The sequence below is a fragment of the Syngnathus acus genome, chromosome 5 (genome assembly GCF_901709675.1).
Source record: "Syngnathus acus chromosome 5, fSynAcu1.2, whole genome shotgun sequence".
In the NCBI taxonomy this organism is placed as follows: domain Eukaryota; kingdom Metazoa; phylum Chordata; class Actinopteri; order Syngnathiformes; family Syngnathidae; genus Syngnathus; species Syngnathus acus.
In genome coordinates, this window is record NC_051091.1 from 8,065,455 (window position 1) to 8,087,388 (window position 21,934).

A 21,934-nucleotide genomic window follows, 5' to 3' on the forward strand; every position below is an offset into this window, starting at 1 on the left:
CCATTTCTCTTTTCACAAACACCAGGATGGAATAATCCTTCACCGCAATATGACACGCACATTTCTATCCATCCATGCAAATGCATGCAACATATTTCATCCATGCTGGTCAGTGTGGAGGCCACCCACCGAGAGGTCATTTAGGCAAGGGTGACAAGGTCAGTGTGGGTCAGAGCTCATTGGTGGGAACAGTCTTAGAAGAATCATGGTCAACAATGGCGCCATTACAGGTTGCCTCTCAAAATCCCCAATATTACTAAATATGCGCATGTGAACACTTGTGACTGAGATGTGTGGAAAGCGCGCCAGCTAAAGACGTTGTCAGCTAAATATGATGTTGGCGGTTGCATTGCAGATGATAATCCTGACAAACATCCCATGCTCGGGAGAAACCTATCGCCTTGTTTCGCCGGGGGATTAGCATAAGCCCGCGTGTGTATTTGCACTATACTGACTAGACAAACTGAGTGTGCGGCGCACGATGAATAACAAAACGACCTGAGAAACACGTGACAGTGGACATGAAAGATATTTCTGTTGAAGAATTTGGAAAGATGGACAAAGCCCAAGGGAATGTTTGCACAATCGAAGAATTGCTGTTGACCTAACCCCATTTGACCCTATGACCCTGAAACTGCACTCTGATGTGGAAGCTGCGGCAATGTTCGTTTGAGCCTCAGCTCATTTACACGCATCCCAATTTAGATTTTTTGACAAACCTGTGTTTTTACGAAGCCAGAATTCTTCATTTATTAGACACATTGCATCTCTGTTTATCTGGTGTATATATGCTAGCAACATAGCATGCTAATTGGAACCATTCCATTCATTAAATAAAATAAGAGAATTGTATTGAACTCAACAGGGAGAAAAAATGTAACAGACAAAAGTAAATGTGTGAGTGAGTAGTAGATTTGCAGCGCTACCTAGTGGTTAACTAGTGACATTACTTATATGAAATTGGATGGATAACGTTAAGAGTACTTGGCCACTAGATGTCAGCATTTAACCGTGGGAGAATTTGCCTGGTTTGTCTTATAACAAAAAAATGGCGTTTTAATCACGTTTCTTCAATATTGTCGCAGGTTATATAAAAAAGCGTTTCAAAATCGGATTACGTTTATGTTCTCTCTAAAGTGTGGGTCATACATTTTAGTGCATATTTGTTTAGATCTCATTATGCCAACAGAAGAGGAGATACTGATGGAATATAATTAACCTAATTTACGTGCAAACTGGTATCTGGGGTGTGTTTGGATGCGAATAATCAGGCTAATGAAGGTACCTGGGGACTGTGCTCAATCAAAAGTGTGCATCCAACCAGAGTTCATATCAAACTCTGTGATTATGTACCGTGAAAGGACACGGAGAGAATTAATCAAGAAAATCTGCCTGATTAAATCTTCAAAGCAAGAACTGAGGAGCTCGGCCCAATAGGAAAAAGGAATGTGGCGTGTGCAGTGGAGAACAAAAGCAGCACTGCAGGAAAATTACACAGAGAGGAGCCAGAAACAAATGCAAGACTGGCACCATTTGGAAATAAATGTTGGATTAATTGCTTGACGCCTAATACAAAAGACTATGAATAAAAATGTGGCACTGCTTATTATAGGCAATCTTCTGAAATTTCGAATGCAAGTCTGAACGATCAGAGTCATTGAATTTGAAAGCAGACTGTTACTATGCAGGTCGAAAAACAATTGCCCTCACACAACCTTCCCTGAACTAAAGTGCTCAGAATTCCAACCCAGCGCAACTGCTGTTAAGCGAGCGTCCTGAAAAATGTAGCAGCCCGGCTTGCATCTCGTGGTCGTCGGTGTGGCTTTCCGGCTAGAATGAGCTGCTACGCTAGTTCAAAAGGCCCCACACATGGAGCAGAATGCACAAGTGTATAAATGCTGATGAGCCATAAATAGATCTGAGAGGAGAATACGACTTCCTGCACTCCTCGGCCAGATGTGATGCCGAGCCATCTTGTGAAAGTTTTATCGCGGAGGAGAGAAAGAGGAGCTTTTGAGAGACGAGTGCAGTTCGCCGACCTGGGGGGGCGGGGTTGATGGCCTACGGAAGGAGGGCATCATGGATAGAAGTGTTTGCATGTAAGAGTATCCCCCTGCTGAAACGTGTTCACTGCTCCGCTTTGTCGACCTTGCCGATGTCCCCTAGCCTAACCCCTCCGTGGCATGTTGACAGAAGGTGCTCGTGTGTCTTGCAAATGAAATAAAAATAAAGCAGAGCTATAGCAACAACCACGTATAATTGGGTCGTTCTGATTCACTTAAAAAAAAAAATCTGTCAAGTTTTGAGGCTCACAATAAAAATAACAGTACTGTATTTTTTTTTTCATTGCGAGGATTAGCTCTTAAACAGAAAACAGCTGAGAATGAAGAAAACAATGTGGCTATTTTGAGAGGCTTTTGGCAATGATGGTTGCGTGGGTGCCCATCTTAAGTGAGTCCGAACAAAATCATCAACAAAGATGCATTTGTAGAATCTAGTTGGCAGGATGAAACGTGCACCACCGTCTTCATTGTTATGCATTAGTCGTTCAAATTTACTGAAATCAAAAATATTTGAATAAAATGATCACATGGGACGCCGTATTTGATAGCATGCTATCTGCACATTGAAAATTCCCCAAATAGTACATTGCACTTGTGAGTTTTTGTCACTTTCTGCGAGAATTTCTTTGCAGGGTGTCGGAATAACCTCACTGAGTTGGTGTTTGGATGTGAACTGCCTCTCACCTTCATAAATCTTTTGCTACTACCTCCCACCTAATGCCTTTTCTGATGATGTTCCAATTAACTCATTCAGTGCCATTGACGGAAATAGACGTCAAAGCTCCATTTTAACCAAAATGATCACAGTTTGCTTTCATCAAGCACTAAAGGTCATCAAGTTGTTAACATATAATCGAACTCATTGAGTGAGAGGTGCGTAACGCATTCGGGAGTGGAGCTGTCTCCTAAACTGATATTTGAACCTATCAGAATTAGACTGACATTTATTCGACGTTGAGCCACATGTCCCTTGGCTCCTGCAATAATCCCCTATATGTCCAAAACATCCCATGTAAGCACATAAATGACATCTGATCCAATTTTACACCTCAACTGGTAATGAGGAGGAATGTAGGTACAGTTGCCGTGCTGCAGTATCATGTTTGATTAGTGTGACTTGGTTCGTCTCGCAGCGGTCCAAATTAAATTCCTCTCCGTTTGCAGCCAGCACTCGAGCGAGGGTGTCTCACTGCATGACAAACTCAATCGCAAAGAGCGACAGAGATGCTGAGAGCGCTTGGGAATTTTCTGTGCATCAGCATTTTCAAACTACTTGAATATTTAGCCCGTGATGTCTGAGGCTATGCGCTGTGACAGAAGAAAAGCAGCCGCAAGTATCAACAACTTTGAATTATTGAAATCGAGTGATAGATTGGGGAATGGCTTTTTATATTCCACGGGGACAGAAAAAAATAGGATAAGGTTAAGCTCACCTGGACTATACATTATTCCACAAGTCCTTTTACACTCTGCTATTATTCGGAACATAGCCACAAATTCATTCATTTGACTGATCTTTGAATTGTTTCCGACTTGGTGGAATGCAGGATAGTGCTTGTCTAATAACTCAGACCACAATTCGCTCAAGTCTTCCTTTGATCATCTTAAAATGAGCTGAGACGCACACCCCAATTATTCAACTGGAAGAACATATGATAATAATACTGGCTCTTTGATGAAACTCCTCACGTATGTGCAAAAATCAGGACGCCAGCCTGGTCTGACCCCTGACCGGTGAAGGAATGTATGAAGGGAGGAGGAAGGAGAGCCAAAGAGGAAAGTGTAACCTTGAATATGAAAAGCACCTTTTATCAGAGGCAGGATATGGTACTCATCAAAACAAAGTACTTGGTCATTGGAAAATGATCAACCATGTCAAATGTATTAAAGGAGACATATTGTCATTGTAAATTGACATTTTGATATATTCTTTACATGTATATTTGGGTCTCTACAATGTCTGTCCACCCAATAAGTGAAAATAAATGCGCTGAGAGACAGATTTGATGTTCATTGCTTCATTTAAAAGAAATGATGGAGTGATTTCAACGAGAGAGTTACAAGATGATGTTAAGTGTGCTGTAATTCCTTATTTTGTAGATTTTGACAGAAGGCCTTTTAAGAAACCAACAAATGTTTTTTTATGCATAAATCTCCTTTGACACAAGAGCTGTAACTAACATTCTGCCATGACAAAGATAATAATTTGTAGTTATTTTCCTTTACGCGCGTGCGTGTATGTGCATGTGTGTGTGTGTGTTTTTCATGATGCTTGGCAGTCATTAATTCTGGTGACACCTTCATTGCCTCTGAGTTGCAGCTGCTCTATTCTACCTGGACTGGCCTCTCACTCAGCCACCAAAGGACAAACCAGCTGTTAGTCACTGAACATGTGACAGATATACAATTCAAACCACATGGCTGCCGCCCGCCACTGTATGCGAAATGCTGCCTCAGAGCGAGATGAGAGAATTTTGCTTTCACAAGTTCTTTCTTACGGTCTTTTTTTCCTTCACTTTTTATTTACAGCCTATCCCAGCTGACTTTCAACAAGTGCACCCAGAACCAATTTTCAGAAACAATGGTAAATGGTTTGCTCATACTGTATCTGCCTTTGACCTAATGGTGTTGACTCACACATTTGTAGGCCAATGACAACTTTTTTAAACACTGTGGGGGCTTCTTGAGGACTTGCAGCTAAAATTAAAATACGACAAGTGCGCAAGTGTGACCTGCTATTTCTGATATATAAATAAATACATATATTTATATATATCCTCAAGGGTAAAACATGTGGGCCTTATAATAATCAAGGTTGCCTGATAGAGATGAACAAATAAAACACACGCACACAGACACACATGTCACCTGAGTCTGCAGGTCTGGTTTCAGCCTACTTTGGTGACATCCATTAAAGTCATGCTATGACTGCCCCCCAGCCCCAGACAGCACACATTAGCACCTGGGCCATTGGTTACAACAATACACCTACCTGCATTATTAAGTCCCAGCTTACTAATGAGGAAACCTTATCTCTCATGCACACACACACACACCATGTGAGGTCTAGTGAATGAAACTTGTGCTCAGAAGTCATGTGGGATGCACGTTGGCCTTGCCTTGGTATTGTGGTGAAGGTTTGCTTTTTGGGGCCCCATCAGCAGAGTCAAAACAGCTGTCAGCGAGTCCCTGCAGCCCTCTTTTTCATCGCCAGTCAGTGTGCATTAAATTCATTTCCTCATCAACTGCCTCAAACGTTCTATCCATTCTCTCAGGCTGTCAATCTCTTGCCACACCTCTGCCTCTGCTCCCTGCCAGCTATTTTCGATGCATTACACAAAAACGCATCACAGGGAGCGAATGCAAACGACAGATTATGCTCGTGATGGGGTGCGAAAACGTCAGGCTGGGGAGAAAAAAAAGGAAGGAGAGCAACATTAACCCCAAACACCCCAAGAAAATGCAGCGCATGGACTGCTTTTATAGGCTGAGGCTGCAGCCAATCACAGCATGAGAGCGCAAGGTGCCTTTAGGTTGTACACAAACCCAAAATATGTGAGAGAGGGACGGAGAGGGGGAGTCGTGCAGAGGTTCCCCGAATGAAGCTTCATCTCAGCTCTATTTACTGCTGTGCTGAAGAGAACGTCGAGCAGTGAATCCATTAGTGGCTGCTGGCATGCAGTAGAATTTAGGCGCATGCTTGAGCGGAACCGGCGCGCTTCTCCTCCAGCTACGACGTGAAATCGAGAAGCAGCAGGAGAAGAGCAACGACAGTGGGATGCAAAGTAGAGCTTGTGATGTCGGAGGCTTCTTACGCATTGATGCTGAGTTTTGAGAGAGAAGCGCGCTCCAGTTTTAGTACACGTTAGAGGAGACAAGAAGGACGACATTGTGGACAAGAAGAAGTTCACTGTGGAAGGATTCAGGATGATCATAGGTGAGTCTTGATGTTATATCGCCTCAACTTTTTTTTTTTTTTTTGTGTAACTCTGATGCATGCAATTTTCCAGTCACAGACAAGTAAACAAAGGAACAGTTGCTCTTTTTTTTTCTTGGTGCAATTTCAGAAATTAGATCTTATCAGCTATCAAGGTTAAGAGAAGACACATTTAGTTTGACAACTGAAATGATCAGTCATTTCAGTTTGGTGTTTTCCATATCACTACATCAACCACCTTTGCCATTTATTTTGAAATTCATTGTGTTCAATTGCTTGGACCGGTCTGACATTTGTAAAGGCTAATTTGTGTCAGATGTACTCTTAATATAGGACAGCACAGAATTAGGAGGCCAGACTAATGTGAGCTTTGTTTCATTTAAAAGAACTAATTTGGAGGAGGAGATTTGTTTAAAAAGATCAACTGATTATAGAATATTTATGTTAACTGCGTCAAACCTGGAATTGTCAAATAATATCCCAATGTAATAAGATATAAATTGATATATACGTATGTTTTGGATTTTTTTTTTCTTTATCAAAGTCCGCCATCTTGCAGCGCCATTTTTCTACAGTAGCCCCGAATGCACAAATACAGATGATGTATGTCAACATTTGAGACTTGCTGTTGAAAGTCTCAGTGACGTGAGCATGCAATGACAATGTTGCATTATGACAATGCTTGAAGGTCATCTTCATTTCCTCCCCTCGCTCGAAAAGGGAGGGGTGAGAGAGCAATGAACAATTTCCCCACTAGGCTCCTTCAAATGTACTTGAATGCCATTTTTTATACCTCTTTTGTCACAGTCCATTTAGTTATGAATGGCCTTGTGTCGTGTTTTATGAAAAGGAACAAAACATGGCACAATTGCAAATAAGAAATTCGTCATTGTTTGATCCTGTGCAGATTAATTCCAATATGCAAGAAGCTGTTCTTATTTCAGTTTAAGAGTGGACACATTTTCTATCATTTGAAGAGCCATAAACTATTAATTGAATAAATTGCAATGACAGTGTAGATTATGTGACTGAATATTTCATTCGAATCTATTTTAGCTTTCACGCTCCGGCCTCTTGAACTAGAACAAGCATAATGAGATTTTAACTGGCACATACTGAAGGTCTCTAAACACATTATCAGCCACAATCACATCAACATATTTTCTCTGCCCAGCCGCCATTTGAATACGGGAGAGCAAACATTCACACATTCTAAACATGTGCTAAATATGACTCATCTCCCTCGGTGCAGAGCAGCGTTTGGTTACTCTTATGTGATTTTTTTTTTTTTGCCACGATAAATATTTCACATCCAGAGGTTTGAGCTTTTTACTTATTTAAAATAAAGTACCAAGGCTTTTTTTTTTTTTTTTACTCATGCAGACCTTCCTCACCACTACAGCAATGTGTGTGTGTAAATATCCTGCCACTCACTGATGCCCTCAAAAAGAATCACAGGGGTATGTTGCCTTTGATAAACAACATGACCTTTAAATCAAGGCAACTCATCGAAGGATGACCAGTATTGACATTTCAAAACATATGCTTGGCAAACAGACAAACATTTCGCACAGACTGACAGAGTCTAGCATCATAAGCAGAAATCTAACATCACGTGATTGATTTGGATGAGCTTCACACAAAAAAGCACATTTCTTAATGAAGCAGGTATGGTGTCCCAAAAACAACAGCTTTGAAATCATTACACGAGTACGCCGCCTTGTAGTAAGGAGAAGAGCATCTCCGTCATTGTTGTGACAACCTTGAATAGCTACTTCAGTGGAGCAGCCTGGATGCCATATTGTGTGGGCACTAATGTCAGCGCTAATGTTATTGTTCACAGCCCTGTGCGTCGTGATTGTTCGGCTTCATGACTTTACAATAAAACACTGGGAAGGGAAGATGATAACAAACTGGAGAGTTAATGAAGAAGTACAGCATGAGAGGCCAAGGGTGGAGAGCTTTGTCGGGAAGATTATTAATGCCGTTTTATAATGGTGTATGTAATATGAAAGCATTGTAACAAAAGTAATCATTGTGCTTTCAGCTTGACAATGTGTAGCTGTGCTGTTTATTATTAGCTTTAGAGCTTTTTATGATGTTGAATTAACAGGCAGAAAGCTATAGGTGCTTCATTTTCTTAATCTTTTATGCCTAACTTTTAGAGTTCTTTACCAATCACTGATGGAGTCTTTTTTAATATTAGAGTAGTTAGTTTCCAAAGCAGTAGATTGCCAGATTTCTAAGCATTAGATTGTAGCACTAACCTAGACGCAAGTCAGTCTGCAAAAATCAGCAGTTTAGAAAATTGATTTTGAGAAAACTAAAAATGTCAAAATAAACATAAAACAAAAAAGAATTATACATGTGTATTAAAAAAACATGCATCTTTGCATTAAGAATCTCCACTAGCGTAATGCTAACACAATATGCACAACACCTTTTGGGGACTAGCAAATATAGCATTGATCGCCGTGGTGTGATAATCCTTGAAGCGATAGATATTTAAAAACACATATGGACAGATGACAGAATATCCACAAGCATGTTTTCTTTATCCTCTGCGAAAAACAACTGTTTTATTGACATTAGTGAGTGAAACGCTCTTTCTTTTATGTTGCCCCCTTGTGGTCAAGGTATGCACAAGGGCTGGAAACAATGAATGTGGTATTTTACTTGTATGACTGAAAATTGTAAAATTGTATTACAATACACATAATACATATATCTTGCCAGAAACTAAGCCAGCTGATATTGCTTGACCCAGTTAAAATGTCTGCCAAGGCACAGACAATGACTCTTGCTAAGCCAAATGTCTCTTGACCATATATATAATAAGAAGGGCTTGGACACAAAGGCCGAAATGTGTAGATATGTCATTTACTGGTTTCATGGTTGTCAAATAAGGTCTGAGGGCTGCGAGCCTGGCGCCTACCGGTCATTATCTTTGTGACCATGCTATTGCATCAAACCACGCAGGCTCTCAAAATATAACCTGTAATCATCGCTAGAAAATGACATACTACCACATTGTCTGTCACCTGAACATCCGTCCTCTGCCTCATCACCTTGAAAAAAAAAACAGTGAAGGATGCACCTGCTGACTCCATTGTTTTCGATGTATGTTTTTTTTCCTCGCACGCTCAGGTTGCACTACTCTGGGTTTGTGCGAACGCTATTAGTCAAGGTCCAGTAGGTGTGTAAATACTCAAATAAAGGGATAATAAAAATAAAGCCGCAGGTTATGTTGACACATTGGATTTTTTATTGACCTTGAGCTCCTCCAGTGTGCCTTTTGCGCCCCCAGTGTGCCTTTTGTGCCATACGCTCCTCTGTTGGCCTTAAATTACGCAAAACAGTGACCTCAGTATACTGAAAATAGACAATGATCGTAACAATTTTTATAGCCAGATGTGTACTGTTATTGTGAAGTGATTGAATTCATACTGTGATGTGAATTTTAGGCTATGTCACTCAGCCCGAATTGCTAGCCTTCTTCTTAAAATCATCTCTAGAATTGAGTACACCAAGATGTCAGCAATGCACAAATTTTCCATTGAACTGAACTTTAGCCTGCTAACAAAAAATAAATAATAATGGAGGATAGGTTAGAAAATCTGTAGATACTGTCTTAACCAAGGTGACGTTTGTGCACCGTTTCACACACCCTCCATAATGGCAGCTTAGTGTGACTTTTAAAGACAAATTTACATAGTAGGCTAATGTGCTACTTTTGTCTTACTCTATAGTTATGGTATAGAATATATTCGCTATAAATTTCTGTATGTTTTGTGGCTAAAATGCGATAAGACATACCCATCCTGTGAGGCAAGATGCAAAATAGTCCAAAATTTCTCATGCGCATGTGACATTTTGCATGTGACAGCCAAAAGTTAAGCCTCGGAGGCAGGTATAGCTGTGCGGAGGCGGCTTGATAATAACATGGAACTGTTAACCGATGCGTGTCACATTCTGCTCCGAGCGCCACTGAGGTTACTCGTGTATATTAACCTGCAGGTTACACAGCTCTTTACATCCTCTGTTCACCTTGGACTCACCTTAAAACATGCCCCCCCCAACCTCAGATGCCTTCCCTCACATCCCCCTTTTTATTCCAGTGATTTTTTTCTCCCCCTCTTCCTCACGCTCCATCCCCCTCAGCTGCTATTATTCCTCCACAATCCTCACCCTCCTTGCTAATCAGACGACATTTGCCTCTATCGTCGCCCGACAAATGTTGAAATAGCGGACGTGTGCAGAATTTTCATGTTCTGTGAGAAAATTTCGACTGAAGCAATCTGACAGGGAGCTTATGTAATCATAATTCATGTGAGTGGTGAAAATAAAAACAAGTTGTTGTTAATTGGAAAAACGGTGAGAAGTCAGAGAACGGAACTGCGGGAAAACTCGCTGACGCACACACATTCGCTCCTTCAGTGAAAAGACTTCTGGGAGTTAGTTGTGTGGCAGGCAGCATTTAAGCCGAGCCACTGGGGCGCACAACATCTATCATTAAAACAAAGTACAAACCTAAATCAACCGGCGCTGTCCAGAGCTCTCACACTGACGCGACATTCATCAGGACCGAGCCCAGAAGTTACACTGCAGTGGTTTGTGTGCTTAGTAGCTGCGTATGACTTTGGGGTGGGGGGGGTAAGCTGAGCTGCACTAAATTGGATTTCACGCTAGTAATAGATCGAGTCACCCCGCAGTGGTGACAAAGTTTGCAGTGTTTTCTCAGAGGTTAAGATGGACAAAATTAAGAGAGCTAACACTGCAGCTCTTTGAATTTTTTTTTAATGAATTATGAGGGAATCAAATCTGTGCCATCAGGAGAGCTAAATGATGCTCGTAAATGATCATCTGCACTTTACGGCGTCATTTACCGCTGAATCGACTTGAGAATGTGTGCCGCCAACGCATAAAAGGAGGGGGGGGGGGGGAGGTAAACACAAGCAGAGTGGGTCAAGACAGACCTGCAGGCAGCACATTGGAGGCTCTGAACACCAGCGTTGTCACGGGAGGCTTCGAGTGGCATCCGCGCACAGCAGCCCATTTAGATGCAGATGTGAGGCGCCTGGCATTTTGTGCCGAGGCGGGAAGGAAAGATGGCTGCCCCTCTTTTTTTTTTTTTTATTTATTTTGGCAGCCAGACTTGCAGCCCACCTCTCAACGTTCCCTCCCGCTCGCCGTCTTGGTTCCACCGTGCAGTCAGGCAGGGAATACTGAGAGGCTGCAGTGTCGTCACTGACATTGACATTACCTCTGTGATCATTAAAGCTAAATTGGCCAAATGAATTGCCAATTTGAGCGGCCTTAGGCACAGCACGTTGGCGTGCACGTGTCTGGGCGCGCACGCCATGCTTTGTGGTGATAAGCCGCTGGCGCGCAGTTGTCATTCCCCCCACCCCCCGCTTGCCGTCTGCATCTCTTCATTTCAGGCTGGCTCTCGCAAATCTACACGAAAATTCAATAAGCTATTACATAGGCATTGATCTTTTTCCCAGCCGAACATTTGCATGAGAAAACAAAAGGCAGTCGCGATGCGGGGCTGGGGGAGGCGAGCTGTTCCCTTTTCCGGAGTGAAGGGCCAATAGATGGCGAGGTTTGGATTTGTGGAGCTTGACCGCTCTTTAACTCTCCTTTGAATGTGTCCAATCAATGCCAGTCGTCCTACGTGGTCGCTATTGAAGAGGCGCTGCCGCGTTCACTTATCTGATGTCATTGTAAATCACTCAGGAAGAGCGTCTAGGTCGTGGAAGTAAAGCTGCTTAAAGATGGCGCAGAATGTGATTAACTTTAAAAACGTGACTATTGTGGCAGGCTGCGATGTTAATGAAGGAACGGTGCAAGTCATTTGACTTTTAAACTGTAATGCGGTGTAAAATGAGCAGCGTTAGCACGCTTCGCTAGGCAAAGAGGAAACATTGCACCTCCTGCCTAAATCCATACTGCTCGAGATGTTGTCCTTCTTTTATTTGCATTGTCAACCAAGCATTTCATTACAACACAGAAGGTTTCCAGCTTGCTTTGATTGTTTTTAATACACCAACAAAAATTCTAGGCCTGATTGTTTATTATCGCTAGAATTGGGCCTCGAGCATGTTGCAGGTTTCTCCACCAAACATCTTGACAGTGGGAAGAAGTTGTGAAATAAATAAGAGGAAAAACAAAACAAGCAGTTGGTCCGATTGCAGCCCAAGCGGGCAATGAGAATAGGAGAGCATGAAATAAGGACAGAAAACAACATCTGGTGTCAGAAGGGAAGCAGCAGAGAAAGTGAGAGGAGGAAGATATCTGCCGCACCCCAGTTGTGAGACTTAAGAAGCTTAGCCCCCCTCCCTGCCCATCACGCGAGTCTTTAAGTACTGGCATCCACTGTGGCTGAGCTGCAACTGAGAGGAAAGTGAGCAAAAAGATGCCGTGGGAGGAGAGGTGCAGGCAGGAAGTGCATTTCAATTCAATGTTTGGTTTTAGTCCAAATAAACGTGTCAGACGAAGCACTTTAGAATTTGATGGATTCCTGCTCTGAGTCAGAGGAAGATTTGTATTGATTTTAAACGATATGTGATTCCAGATACGGCGAGTCGCCGGGGTCAAAGGTAATTCTGCTAGAGAGCGGGAATAATCAAGAGCACATTTTTATTCGAATCTCACGTTCTCTTTACAGGAAGTGTAAACCGAGCGGGGCCGGTCCCTGCCTTCCTCAGGAGTCCAGCCGTCCTCTCCCCATCCCCCCTGGACATGAAGCCCTTCCTACAATTCCCCATGGAGTCGCCACACCCTGCAACTCTGGGTCTCTTCCCCAATTTTAATACGGTAAGTGGTCCAAGCATGGATGCTAACGTGCTAACAGAAGTTCGTTGGACGTACACGTTTTCCTACAAAATGACAGTCAATATTTATTCAACAGCGACGGTCATTTAAGAAAAAATGCTTTGGTGAGTGTTCGACAGCGCTAAAATGACTTACAGCTAATCAATCGTATGAGAGGCCCAGGCTGAATTCTCCACAGTCAGCATTTCCTGGTTCTCATTTCCAGATTGAGTTTCACGTGAAGGTCAACGTGGCCACACACGTACACACATCATCGTCTCGGTCATCTGCATGCACTCGGGCAAAAGGGCCCTTGTGTGAGATTATGATTCATCCTGCGGTATAGAAGTGCGGCCACTAATGTCATAAGACCTTCACAAAGCACTTTGAACAGTGAATGGGTTGCATTTGTATCGTTTTTTTAAATGTTCTTTTAATTGCAGGCTGTAATTTGCAGTCAGGTAAAAATGTTGTTATCCAATTAAAGTATGGTTTCGACTTGGAATGTACTGTAAATGTCAGATTGGTGTCGTGGTTTTGGTGTTGTAGTATCGGAGCATTCTTACGAGGATGAGTGCACGCATATAATTTCGGCATCCCTTCTTTTAATCAATGTTATTGTTCAGTTTGCATTTGTGTCGTCTAATTGATTCACATTTAGGATCTGTACGATGAATTACTTTACAGGCCGTTGAGAATTGACTGAAATTTAGATCATTCTGAATGGAATACTCAAGTGAGACCCGAGGTGCCTTGAATTGGCTCACTTATTCAAATTACACCGATATTGATTACTCATTGTTGACTGACACACACTTTGTTACACGAACAGAAAAGGAGGACAGGAAGCAGGAAGAAAAAAAAGCCGAAAATAAACCCAAAAAAATGCCAAAATACCAACAACGCATTCCAACAGTTTTTCAGACCGGTCCACTTTCCACGGATGTCTGCAGCTGTGGAGCGTAAGGAGTCTTTCATTTTGGCCGCATGCGTCCAGAATGGAGGCAGCAGATGATAGGCTGAGTAAAACCACAGAGAACTTCTGGTGGTTGCTGAGGGCAACACCCGCGCTGTCTGTGTGCGTCTGAATTCTAACAGGAAGCACGAATGTTAAAAAGTGTCCTGCATCCCAGCTCCAGCAACGATAAGCTCGACTAATTTTGGTCCTGACCTTTTTTTTTTTAGCAGTTTGTATTTAGTGTGATGGATTGGTTCGACCTATTGTGAATGCTGGACTGCGCCGTAATTCCGGAGGAATTGCATTGTCAGCATTATGTCACACATGAATACCAAAACATGGTAGTCCTTTTCCTCTACCGCCTAAGTATACATTCTCAATCTTGGAAATGTTTCTTAAAAACAATATATATGTAAGAGTATCGTCCCTGAAACATATATAAACAGTCTTTTTTGGGGATGGATGGAGTCTGTAATTAGGCCCGATGTGAATTAAAGCATTTGAACCACACCCAGGAAGTGAGGCCCGGACAACAACAGCTGCTGAGAAAGAGCCCGCCCTCCTCTGCTGCCCACATCAATCATCACCTCTCCCCAAATTCCTGCTTCTTGTTTACAATACTCCTTTTAGCAGTTCCTCCATAGGTCACCTGCACCCCTGTGATGGCATCTCGTGTTGTTGAATCTGTCATGTGACCTTTGCGCTTAACCTTCCCAGATGGACCCCATCCAGAAAGCCATCATGACGCACACCTTCGGGCATCCCATGGTGAAGACAAAGCGACCTATCATCTCCTGTAATGTCTGTCAAATTCGCTTCAACTCGGAGGTATGACATCTGACAGTCCTCGCTTGAATAATAATCAGCGGTTGAAACCGGGATGACTCAACATGGCCACACATGATACTCAACATTTAGTAAGTGTGAAAGTCCCACCTGGTGACACTGGCGTGGTAGAGAGATTTGATATGACCTCACTTGTTTGCAATTTGTTTTACCACTCGAAATCATAACGGGCTCGGAGAAAACATTCCGCTTTATAGTTGTTTCTGTTCAAATGAAGACTGAATTGTGTCTTGAACAGCATGCACAGTTGATTTGCTTGGTCATCATAGCGCAGCATTAGATAGCAAGTGTCAGGGTTCAGGAGACTATTAGATTTACTTTGAGGAGAATTTAATGGAAGAGGTGTGAGATAGGACACAAGGCCAAGAAGTAAAGTGAACAGCAGCGTGTCTTTAAAGTTACATTAAAGCTGATTAGGCGTTTTTTTGACAGGCGGTGCACAGCCAGCTTCAAGCAATGCGTCTAGAGGCCAAAAAAAGAAAAGGTTTATAGGAAAGGAATTTAATGCTCCCATTAAGAGGACAAAGTTGCGGCTTTGCTAGTTCAAAAACTTGAAAAATGTTTCATCAATCATTTTAGTTCATTTCCTTTCAGGTTCGGTTCGGTTTGATTTTTTATGGTGGAGCTACACACAATGTAGTGTGTAGATTGATGTCAACAGGAAATTATTTTTATTTTTACAGTGTGTCTTCTACAGCCACATGCCAATGAAAGAAGGAATCTAACTTTAGCTAAAGTGTTGATATGAATTTCTTAGTTTATTAAACACACAGAGTATCTTATCACGCTACGCTATGAAAAACAAATAGCATGACATATACCGCTCCAGTTTGCATTGTTGTGAGCTACGGTGAACGATATATATCGCTTGATGGAAATGGAGTTTTAATGTGAACATCGAAGAAGCCGATTTATGTGTTGGCTGCTTGACATTTACAGTGAGAGCTGTTGTACATCTGTCTCTGGGCAAAGCACTTTAAGACATAAACCTTGTAAGATAAATGTTCAAACTGGGCATTTAAGTAATGGCTGGTTTGACGGTATTAGTGTCCTTACAAGGATTATCATAAAAATGCGCTTGCGTGTGTTTGAGCAATTCTGGCAAATGGCAGAGGTAAAAATGATCAGACGTGATTTTTATTACCCAGTCCAAAGCCACTTTCAACCTTGAGAGAGCATATCAAATTTTCACTTGAACTATCATTGCCTTGTAAACAAAAACACCAAGGAGTACTGTGATGATCTCAAATTAAATCGATGCTGATATTGTCTGGGCTACACACAAATAAAATGCCCTCCATTAACAGTTAAAAAAGATATAAACAACATGGATGACCTAAACCAGCCTGCACATTTTAATGTGATCCCGAAAATCTGCCACTGGAACCACAAACCAAAACATAAATAGGATTCCTAGCGAACTCTAGTATATAGTCCAAGCAGAGCCTGAAATATAAATACATTGCGACGATTAGGTGCTAAATGCTGATCCTCTAAATGCGGTAGTGTATAAAGGACAGAGAGGAAGAGTCATCTGAAACTTGTGTAACATTGCCCTGTTCTCGGCGAGGGGCCGCTTAATTATATCCCCCCCACTCGTGTTCTCACATGGTCCACATTTATTTCACAACACTATGACGACAGGGCTTTATTTTCGTGCCCAGTGCAAGTCTAGCGAGAGGCGCAGTCTGACTCTGCACGGGGGTGAGTTCGACTGGGTTTTGGTATTTTTGCAGACACTCACGGTTTGGTACAATTATAAAAGGGTGTTTTGCGCCGTTGTGGGTGTGAACACAGCAGATTTGATTCGCTGCCGTTCAAAGTGACTTTTCTCATGCCGTTTAAAATTGGCGAGTGAGAGGCCGTGACATAGCGGAAGAAGAATCTAATTTGCTTGGCGGCAAATGATGATGAACTCATGATGATGCGTCAGTTTGTACGCTTGAGCGCACCTGCGCCGTCTACCAATATCGAGCCGTGTCATTTACAAAAGCTGCTCGTATGTTGCCTGTCCGATCCCCCCGCCACCTGTTTGCTCCGCAGAATGGAGCACAACTTCCCAGAGTAACCGGAGAGGATGGGAACTCTGCAAACACACTTTAATAATGAAGCAATAATCTGCTCGGAGTAGAATTTCTGCAGGTTGGAAGGTGGGACAAACAGTTTTGCCAAGTGTTCCCACAGCTGCGTTTGCATTTTAGTAAGGCACCTCCACCTTTTCTTGTTTACGCCCGAGGGAAGCCGTTGTTGTTAAACAGAAGTAAAAGTAGAAGTGACTAAGTGATTGATGTGAGCACTCAGAATAAAGTACCTCTCACGGCTCCCCCTCTTGCGCTACATGTTGTAATTATAACGTTGACAATTCATCTCGGACCACAGAGGACGTATTAGGCTGCCAGTGGGTTTTTTGTTGTTTTTTTTAGGCTGCCAGTGTTGAGCACGGTCCTGCTGCAAGGCTGACGTCACGTCGTGCTGCATTAGCCGTCGTCACCACTGCAGAACGACAGCGGACAATCGCCGCGCACCCAAAATTCCAGCCAGGCTGGCGTCAGCACTGGTTCCCTTCACCTTTCGCCCGTTTTCTGCTCTTGTTTATAGCGGGGTTTTTTTATCCTCTGTGGGGTTTACCGTATCATCTGTCGCCTTCTCGCCAGCTTCTTATACACACACACGCCTGTCGCTGCTGCCTGTACACTGATTTGTCTGCGACCAGCTCGCTCCATTTTCTGTGCCTTTGTCACTTTATAGATAAAACATCAAAGCAAAGCATATCCTGCTTAGAGAAAAAAGGATTTCAGGGACATTCACCCGCTCGCGTTTTCTCCTTTTTTAAAATCCCATCCATACGTCCTCAATAATCATCCTAATCCCCGTCGTCATTTGTTTTCTCAATTTACTTTTCCGCACTTTTTGTTCATTTTTGATTATTATTCACTTTGTCCCTTAACCTCAACAATCTTGACGGCTCAATCTGTTTTCTGTCCTCGTGCTGCATCCTTGCGGCAATCTCTAAAAGGCTCTTTAGATTCTCTGCTTGATTAATGGCAGACCTTTATTGATTTCTTACGACCTGTACTTGAAGGTCATATGGAGAGTGAACGTATCCGAAACGACAACTGCTGTGCGTTACCAAAAAAAAAAAAAGGGGGGGGTACCATAAAAGAACTTGTGCTCTTGTAGCAGTTGTTAGCATCATCCACTTGTCTAATTGAGGGCTTTGAGGAAGCAGCAGCCATTGGGTTGAGTTACACAAGCAGCGAGCTCTGGATGCCATTCTGTCATCACCAATCAGGATGAGCGCTATATGGGTAACTTTCATCACCAGCTAATACATGAGGCTCACAGAGGCCTCTTGAACACAATCCAGTGGTCCATCAAGCCTCAACCGGGCATCCATTAAGAGCCTTAAGGGCTTCCTCGAACATGGTGTGTCAACTGCAATAAAAAGTGAGTGAAAATAAATATAAGATTACGACAACATCATTTCTCTCACACACACACTAAGAGTACCCAGATGAGTTGGCTCATGCATTATTTCACATTTAACCCAGAAAGTCATCAAACACTGGAGTTTGATGATTTATATCAAACTTGCAATGAAGAAATTTGACCGTGTGCCTAATGACCATTTTATGTGCGATTTAATAAATGGCCCAAAAAAAAGGCAAACTCGGCAAGGTTTTTAACTCCAATGCCTTTTATGTGACAGACACAAAGCTCTTCGCTAGCTCTCTGACTCACTTGGACGTCAGCAGGCGGATTAAGAGTGAAGATGATGGAAGTGAACCAGACATACTCCCAAATCTTCATATCCGTCAAATTGTGTTTTTTTTTTTTTTTCTTTCAGAGTCAAGCAGAGGCTCACTACAAGGGCAACCGACACGCTCGCAGGGTTAAGGGCATCGAGACGTCCAAGACGGCTCGTCTTCAGGATGGGGACAAGCAGCACCCTCCCCCTACCACTTCACCTTCACCGTCAGGCTCCTCATCATCCAACCTGGATCCTGATCCTAATAAACAAGGTGAGCCTCACTTGTGTTCACAAGATCCTTCTGGTGGAGGATATTATTCTTTCATATACAACAAAGCAATGTCTCATTATTTTCACACATTTATATCAAGTTCCCATATGTTGAAGGAGCTTTACTAATCTGAAATATATGTGCTGTTTATAGACGACACCCAATCCTGTCCCAACTCTGAGTCACCTTTGACCCCGAGCCACCTCTCAACACCCACAGTGAGCTCAGCGGAAGCAGAGTGTCCCTTTTTGGAGTCGGCGGGCACACCTTTGCCATCTTCCCCCTCACCGGCCGCCAACGACGGCCCGCCACCCGCAGACTCAACAGGGGCGGTCCTTGCTGACAACCTGTCTCCAGCTTCCAGCCCTCCTCCTGGAGAGTCTGAGGAAGAGAAAGCCAAGAAGCTTCTCTACTGCTCCTTATGCAAAGTTGCAGTTAATTCCCTCTCACAGCTGGAGGCCCATAACAAAGGTAAGTTAGTCGGTCGTACTAGTGCACGGCTTCAAAAATGAGAAATGTTGGAAGCGGTGCTGCTGTGAATCTCAAATTTGTAATTGACAGAGAAAACAAAAAGGAGCACTACTGCCTCCCAGTGGTATAAAACGGATATTGCAAGTTGCATTTTTTTTTTTTTTTTTTAAACAATCCGAAGCTGATTCCATTTCACTTTTTAATCACCCAAGGAACAAAACACAAAACTATTCTGGAAGCACGGAGTGGACTGGGGCCCATTAAAGCCTACCCGCGTCTCGGTCTGAAAGGCAGCCCCGAGCAGGACCTGTCGTCCGACCCCAACTCTCAGGAACGAACCTTCCACTGTGAGATCTGCAATGTCAGAGTCAACTCTGAGCTGCAGCTTAAACAGGTGAGACTTTTTTTTTTTTTTTTTTTTTTAAAAAGAACAAAAAAATACAAAGAGATTCATTTCTATGATCGGCCCTGCTTTGTTTTCCACACTGCAGCACATTTCCAGCCGGAGGCATCGAGATGGCGTTGCGGGGAAACCCAACCCTCTACTTAGTCGTCACAAGAAGCGTGCAGACTTTATGGTACACAATTCACCTTTACTTCACCACACACTTCATCATTATTTACTGTAATCCATCAATCACTTGGCTCAACCAGTGAGTTCCCATCTTTGTCTTTCCAAGATATTTTTAGCCTTTTTTTAATTCAATGTTTAGAGTTTGGAGAGGCCAATTTTGTTTGGTATGAAAGAAGCCCTGACTTCAACCCAATCGAACATTTTTACATACTTTTGTTCATGTATGTTTTATTCACCAGCTCAATAAATCACATGAAATCTTCCTTGTCTCTCCCCAAGGATCTTCCAAAGACTCTGGGGGCGGGGCTTTTACCAAATCCTCTGGCTGTGGCGGCAGCCATGGCCGCCGCCGCCTCTTCAAATCAGCTGGCACTGCGACCTCCTGGCCCGCCAGCCCACCCCCATCACCACCTGCTACAGGGCGCTTCCCTCAGCCTGCTGAGGCCCGCCCCGGGGCCTATTCGCACCACACACGGGCCAATTCTCTTCACGCCGTACTGATAGCGTGAGGAGTCAGGCAGAAGCACACTGTGAAGCGGATTCATTCGAGTCAAACTTGGGACTGACGTGGCTTAACGTTGCAAACCGCCGCGACTGGTATGCTAACAGGGAGTATTTGACGACGTTTTAAAGAGACAGCCTACATTTTCATCTTTCCCCACTTACCTTGCATCCATTATCAACCACCCTGCAAAGAAGTGGACTATTAAATAGACTTTGCAACTGATTTAACCGCTGTATTTCCAAACCCTACCTCTTCAACAATTCAAATCTCCTCCACATCTGATGCATCAATTTCATGAGAGAAAAAAAAAAAAAAATAGGAAACCTGCTGGGTTCTATATTGTGATCTCCTCTGATGTTAGCTGTTAGCAATCACTGTGTAATGAGCCCCCCCCCCCCACTTTTTGTGGTCAATGAATTTGTGTTGCTGCTGGAATCTCCTGCAACATTTCTCTGTACTGTATGTCTAGATCTTCCCAGCTGGCTTAGGGGGTCTGTACTTACCCGTGTGGCACACCAACATGGAGTAAAAGAGGAACAGAATATACTACATTACGTCTTAAAGAAGATAGTCAATGAAGCACCTTAACCATGTCAATGGGTTGGCAAAGTTGTAGTTGTGGTGACGAAGTACTATGCAGCGTTTATCAGTGTTTATATTTGTGGTCTAATTAGATGTTGGAGAAAAGAAAAGAAAAAAAGAACATCAGGGAAGACTAGGCAAGTATCTTTAGGTTTAGATCTACATGTTAATTGTCAGAGAAAACCCCAGATTTGATTCCCCAGATTTTCCCCCGCTAATAATTAGGCATTGGGGTAAAACGTCTGCATGTAAGTGATTTTAAATGCATTTTGATGCTTTAATAGACATTTCACCGCACAAAACAGAAAGGTTTCAGTATCTCAGAGAAAGACTTTCAACACTGTGAGCACAGCCAGGACAATGAGGGAGTCGTACAGTGTTGTAGCAGCTATTTGTGATACGGCCATATGCAGCTCACAGACATACACAAATACGAGGCAAATGAGGAAGATAATATGCAAAATAATATCTTCTGAGAATATTAAAAAAAAACACCAGCATTATGTTCTACAGACAACGGAAACCCAAGCACACATCAACACACACACGCGTGCACACACACACACACACACATCCTTTTCGATAGCTTTTCAGGTGTGTGGTAGGATCAAGTTTTTTCGCTCTGCTTTGTGACCCAACATGACTTCAAAAAACCCCGATGAAAAATGTCACAGCAGCATGTCAACACGTTAGCGGGAAACTTAAGCAAACAGGAACTAGCAATACTTTCTGCTCTATTTTTAAAGTGAAACGCAAGAAATGCAATAAAAAAAAAAAACGTGTCAAAAGATATAATCTTTGTTTTTGGACGTGATGTGTAGAAACATTACTGTAAATGTAGATTATTTAAAGAAATGTGGGGGGCTTCCAAATTGTTGAATTCTAATAGAATTGTACTCGAAAATCATTAAACTGTTAATGATTTTACTGCAAGTGGACAGACTTTTTATTTGAATTTGTTTTTCCCCACAGTTGATCTTCCATTGTAAACAGCACTAGGGAACATTTCATTTAATGTGCTTGTCTTCTCAATTTATGAGCTTTGGAAAGAAGCTGCAAAATGTGATCGTGTACGTGTTTTATTGGACAATACCTGAATGCAGTATGCAAAAGCTCTTTCCTATGGTCACTGAGGTTAATCACATCCGTGTCTGAAAGAG

General features: G+C 42.6%; 1 protein-coding gene across 1 annotated transcript; it reads left to right on the plus strand.

Annotated features, from left to right (window-relative positions):
• The first annotated feature begins 5,568 nt into the window (after positions 1-5,568).
• On the plus strand, positions 5,569-21,702 carry LOC119122907 (zinc finger protein 385A-like). The gene is made up of 8 exons (XM_037251581.1): positions 5,569-6,000; positions 12,671-12,819; positions 14,492-14,602; positions 18,468-18,642; positions 18,796-19,113; positions 19,326-19,507; positions 19,605-19,691; positions 19,967-21,702. The coding sequence occupies exons 1-8, from the start codon at positions 5,991-5,993 to the stop codon at positions 20,186-20,188; spliced, it is 1,254 nt and encodes a 417-aa protein (XP_037107476.1). The 5' UTR covers positions 5,569-5,990; the 3' UTR covers positions 20,189-21,702.
• The last annotated feature ends 232 nt before the right edge of the window (positions 21,703-21,934 follow it).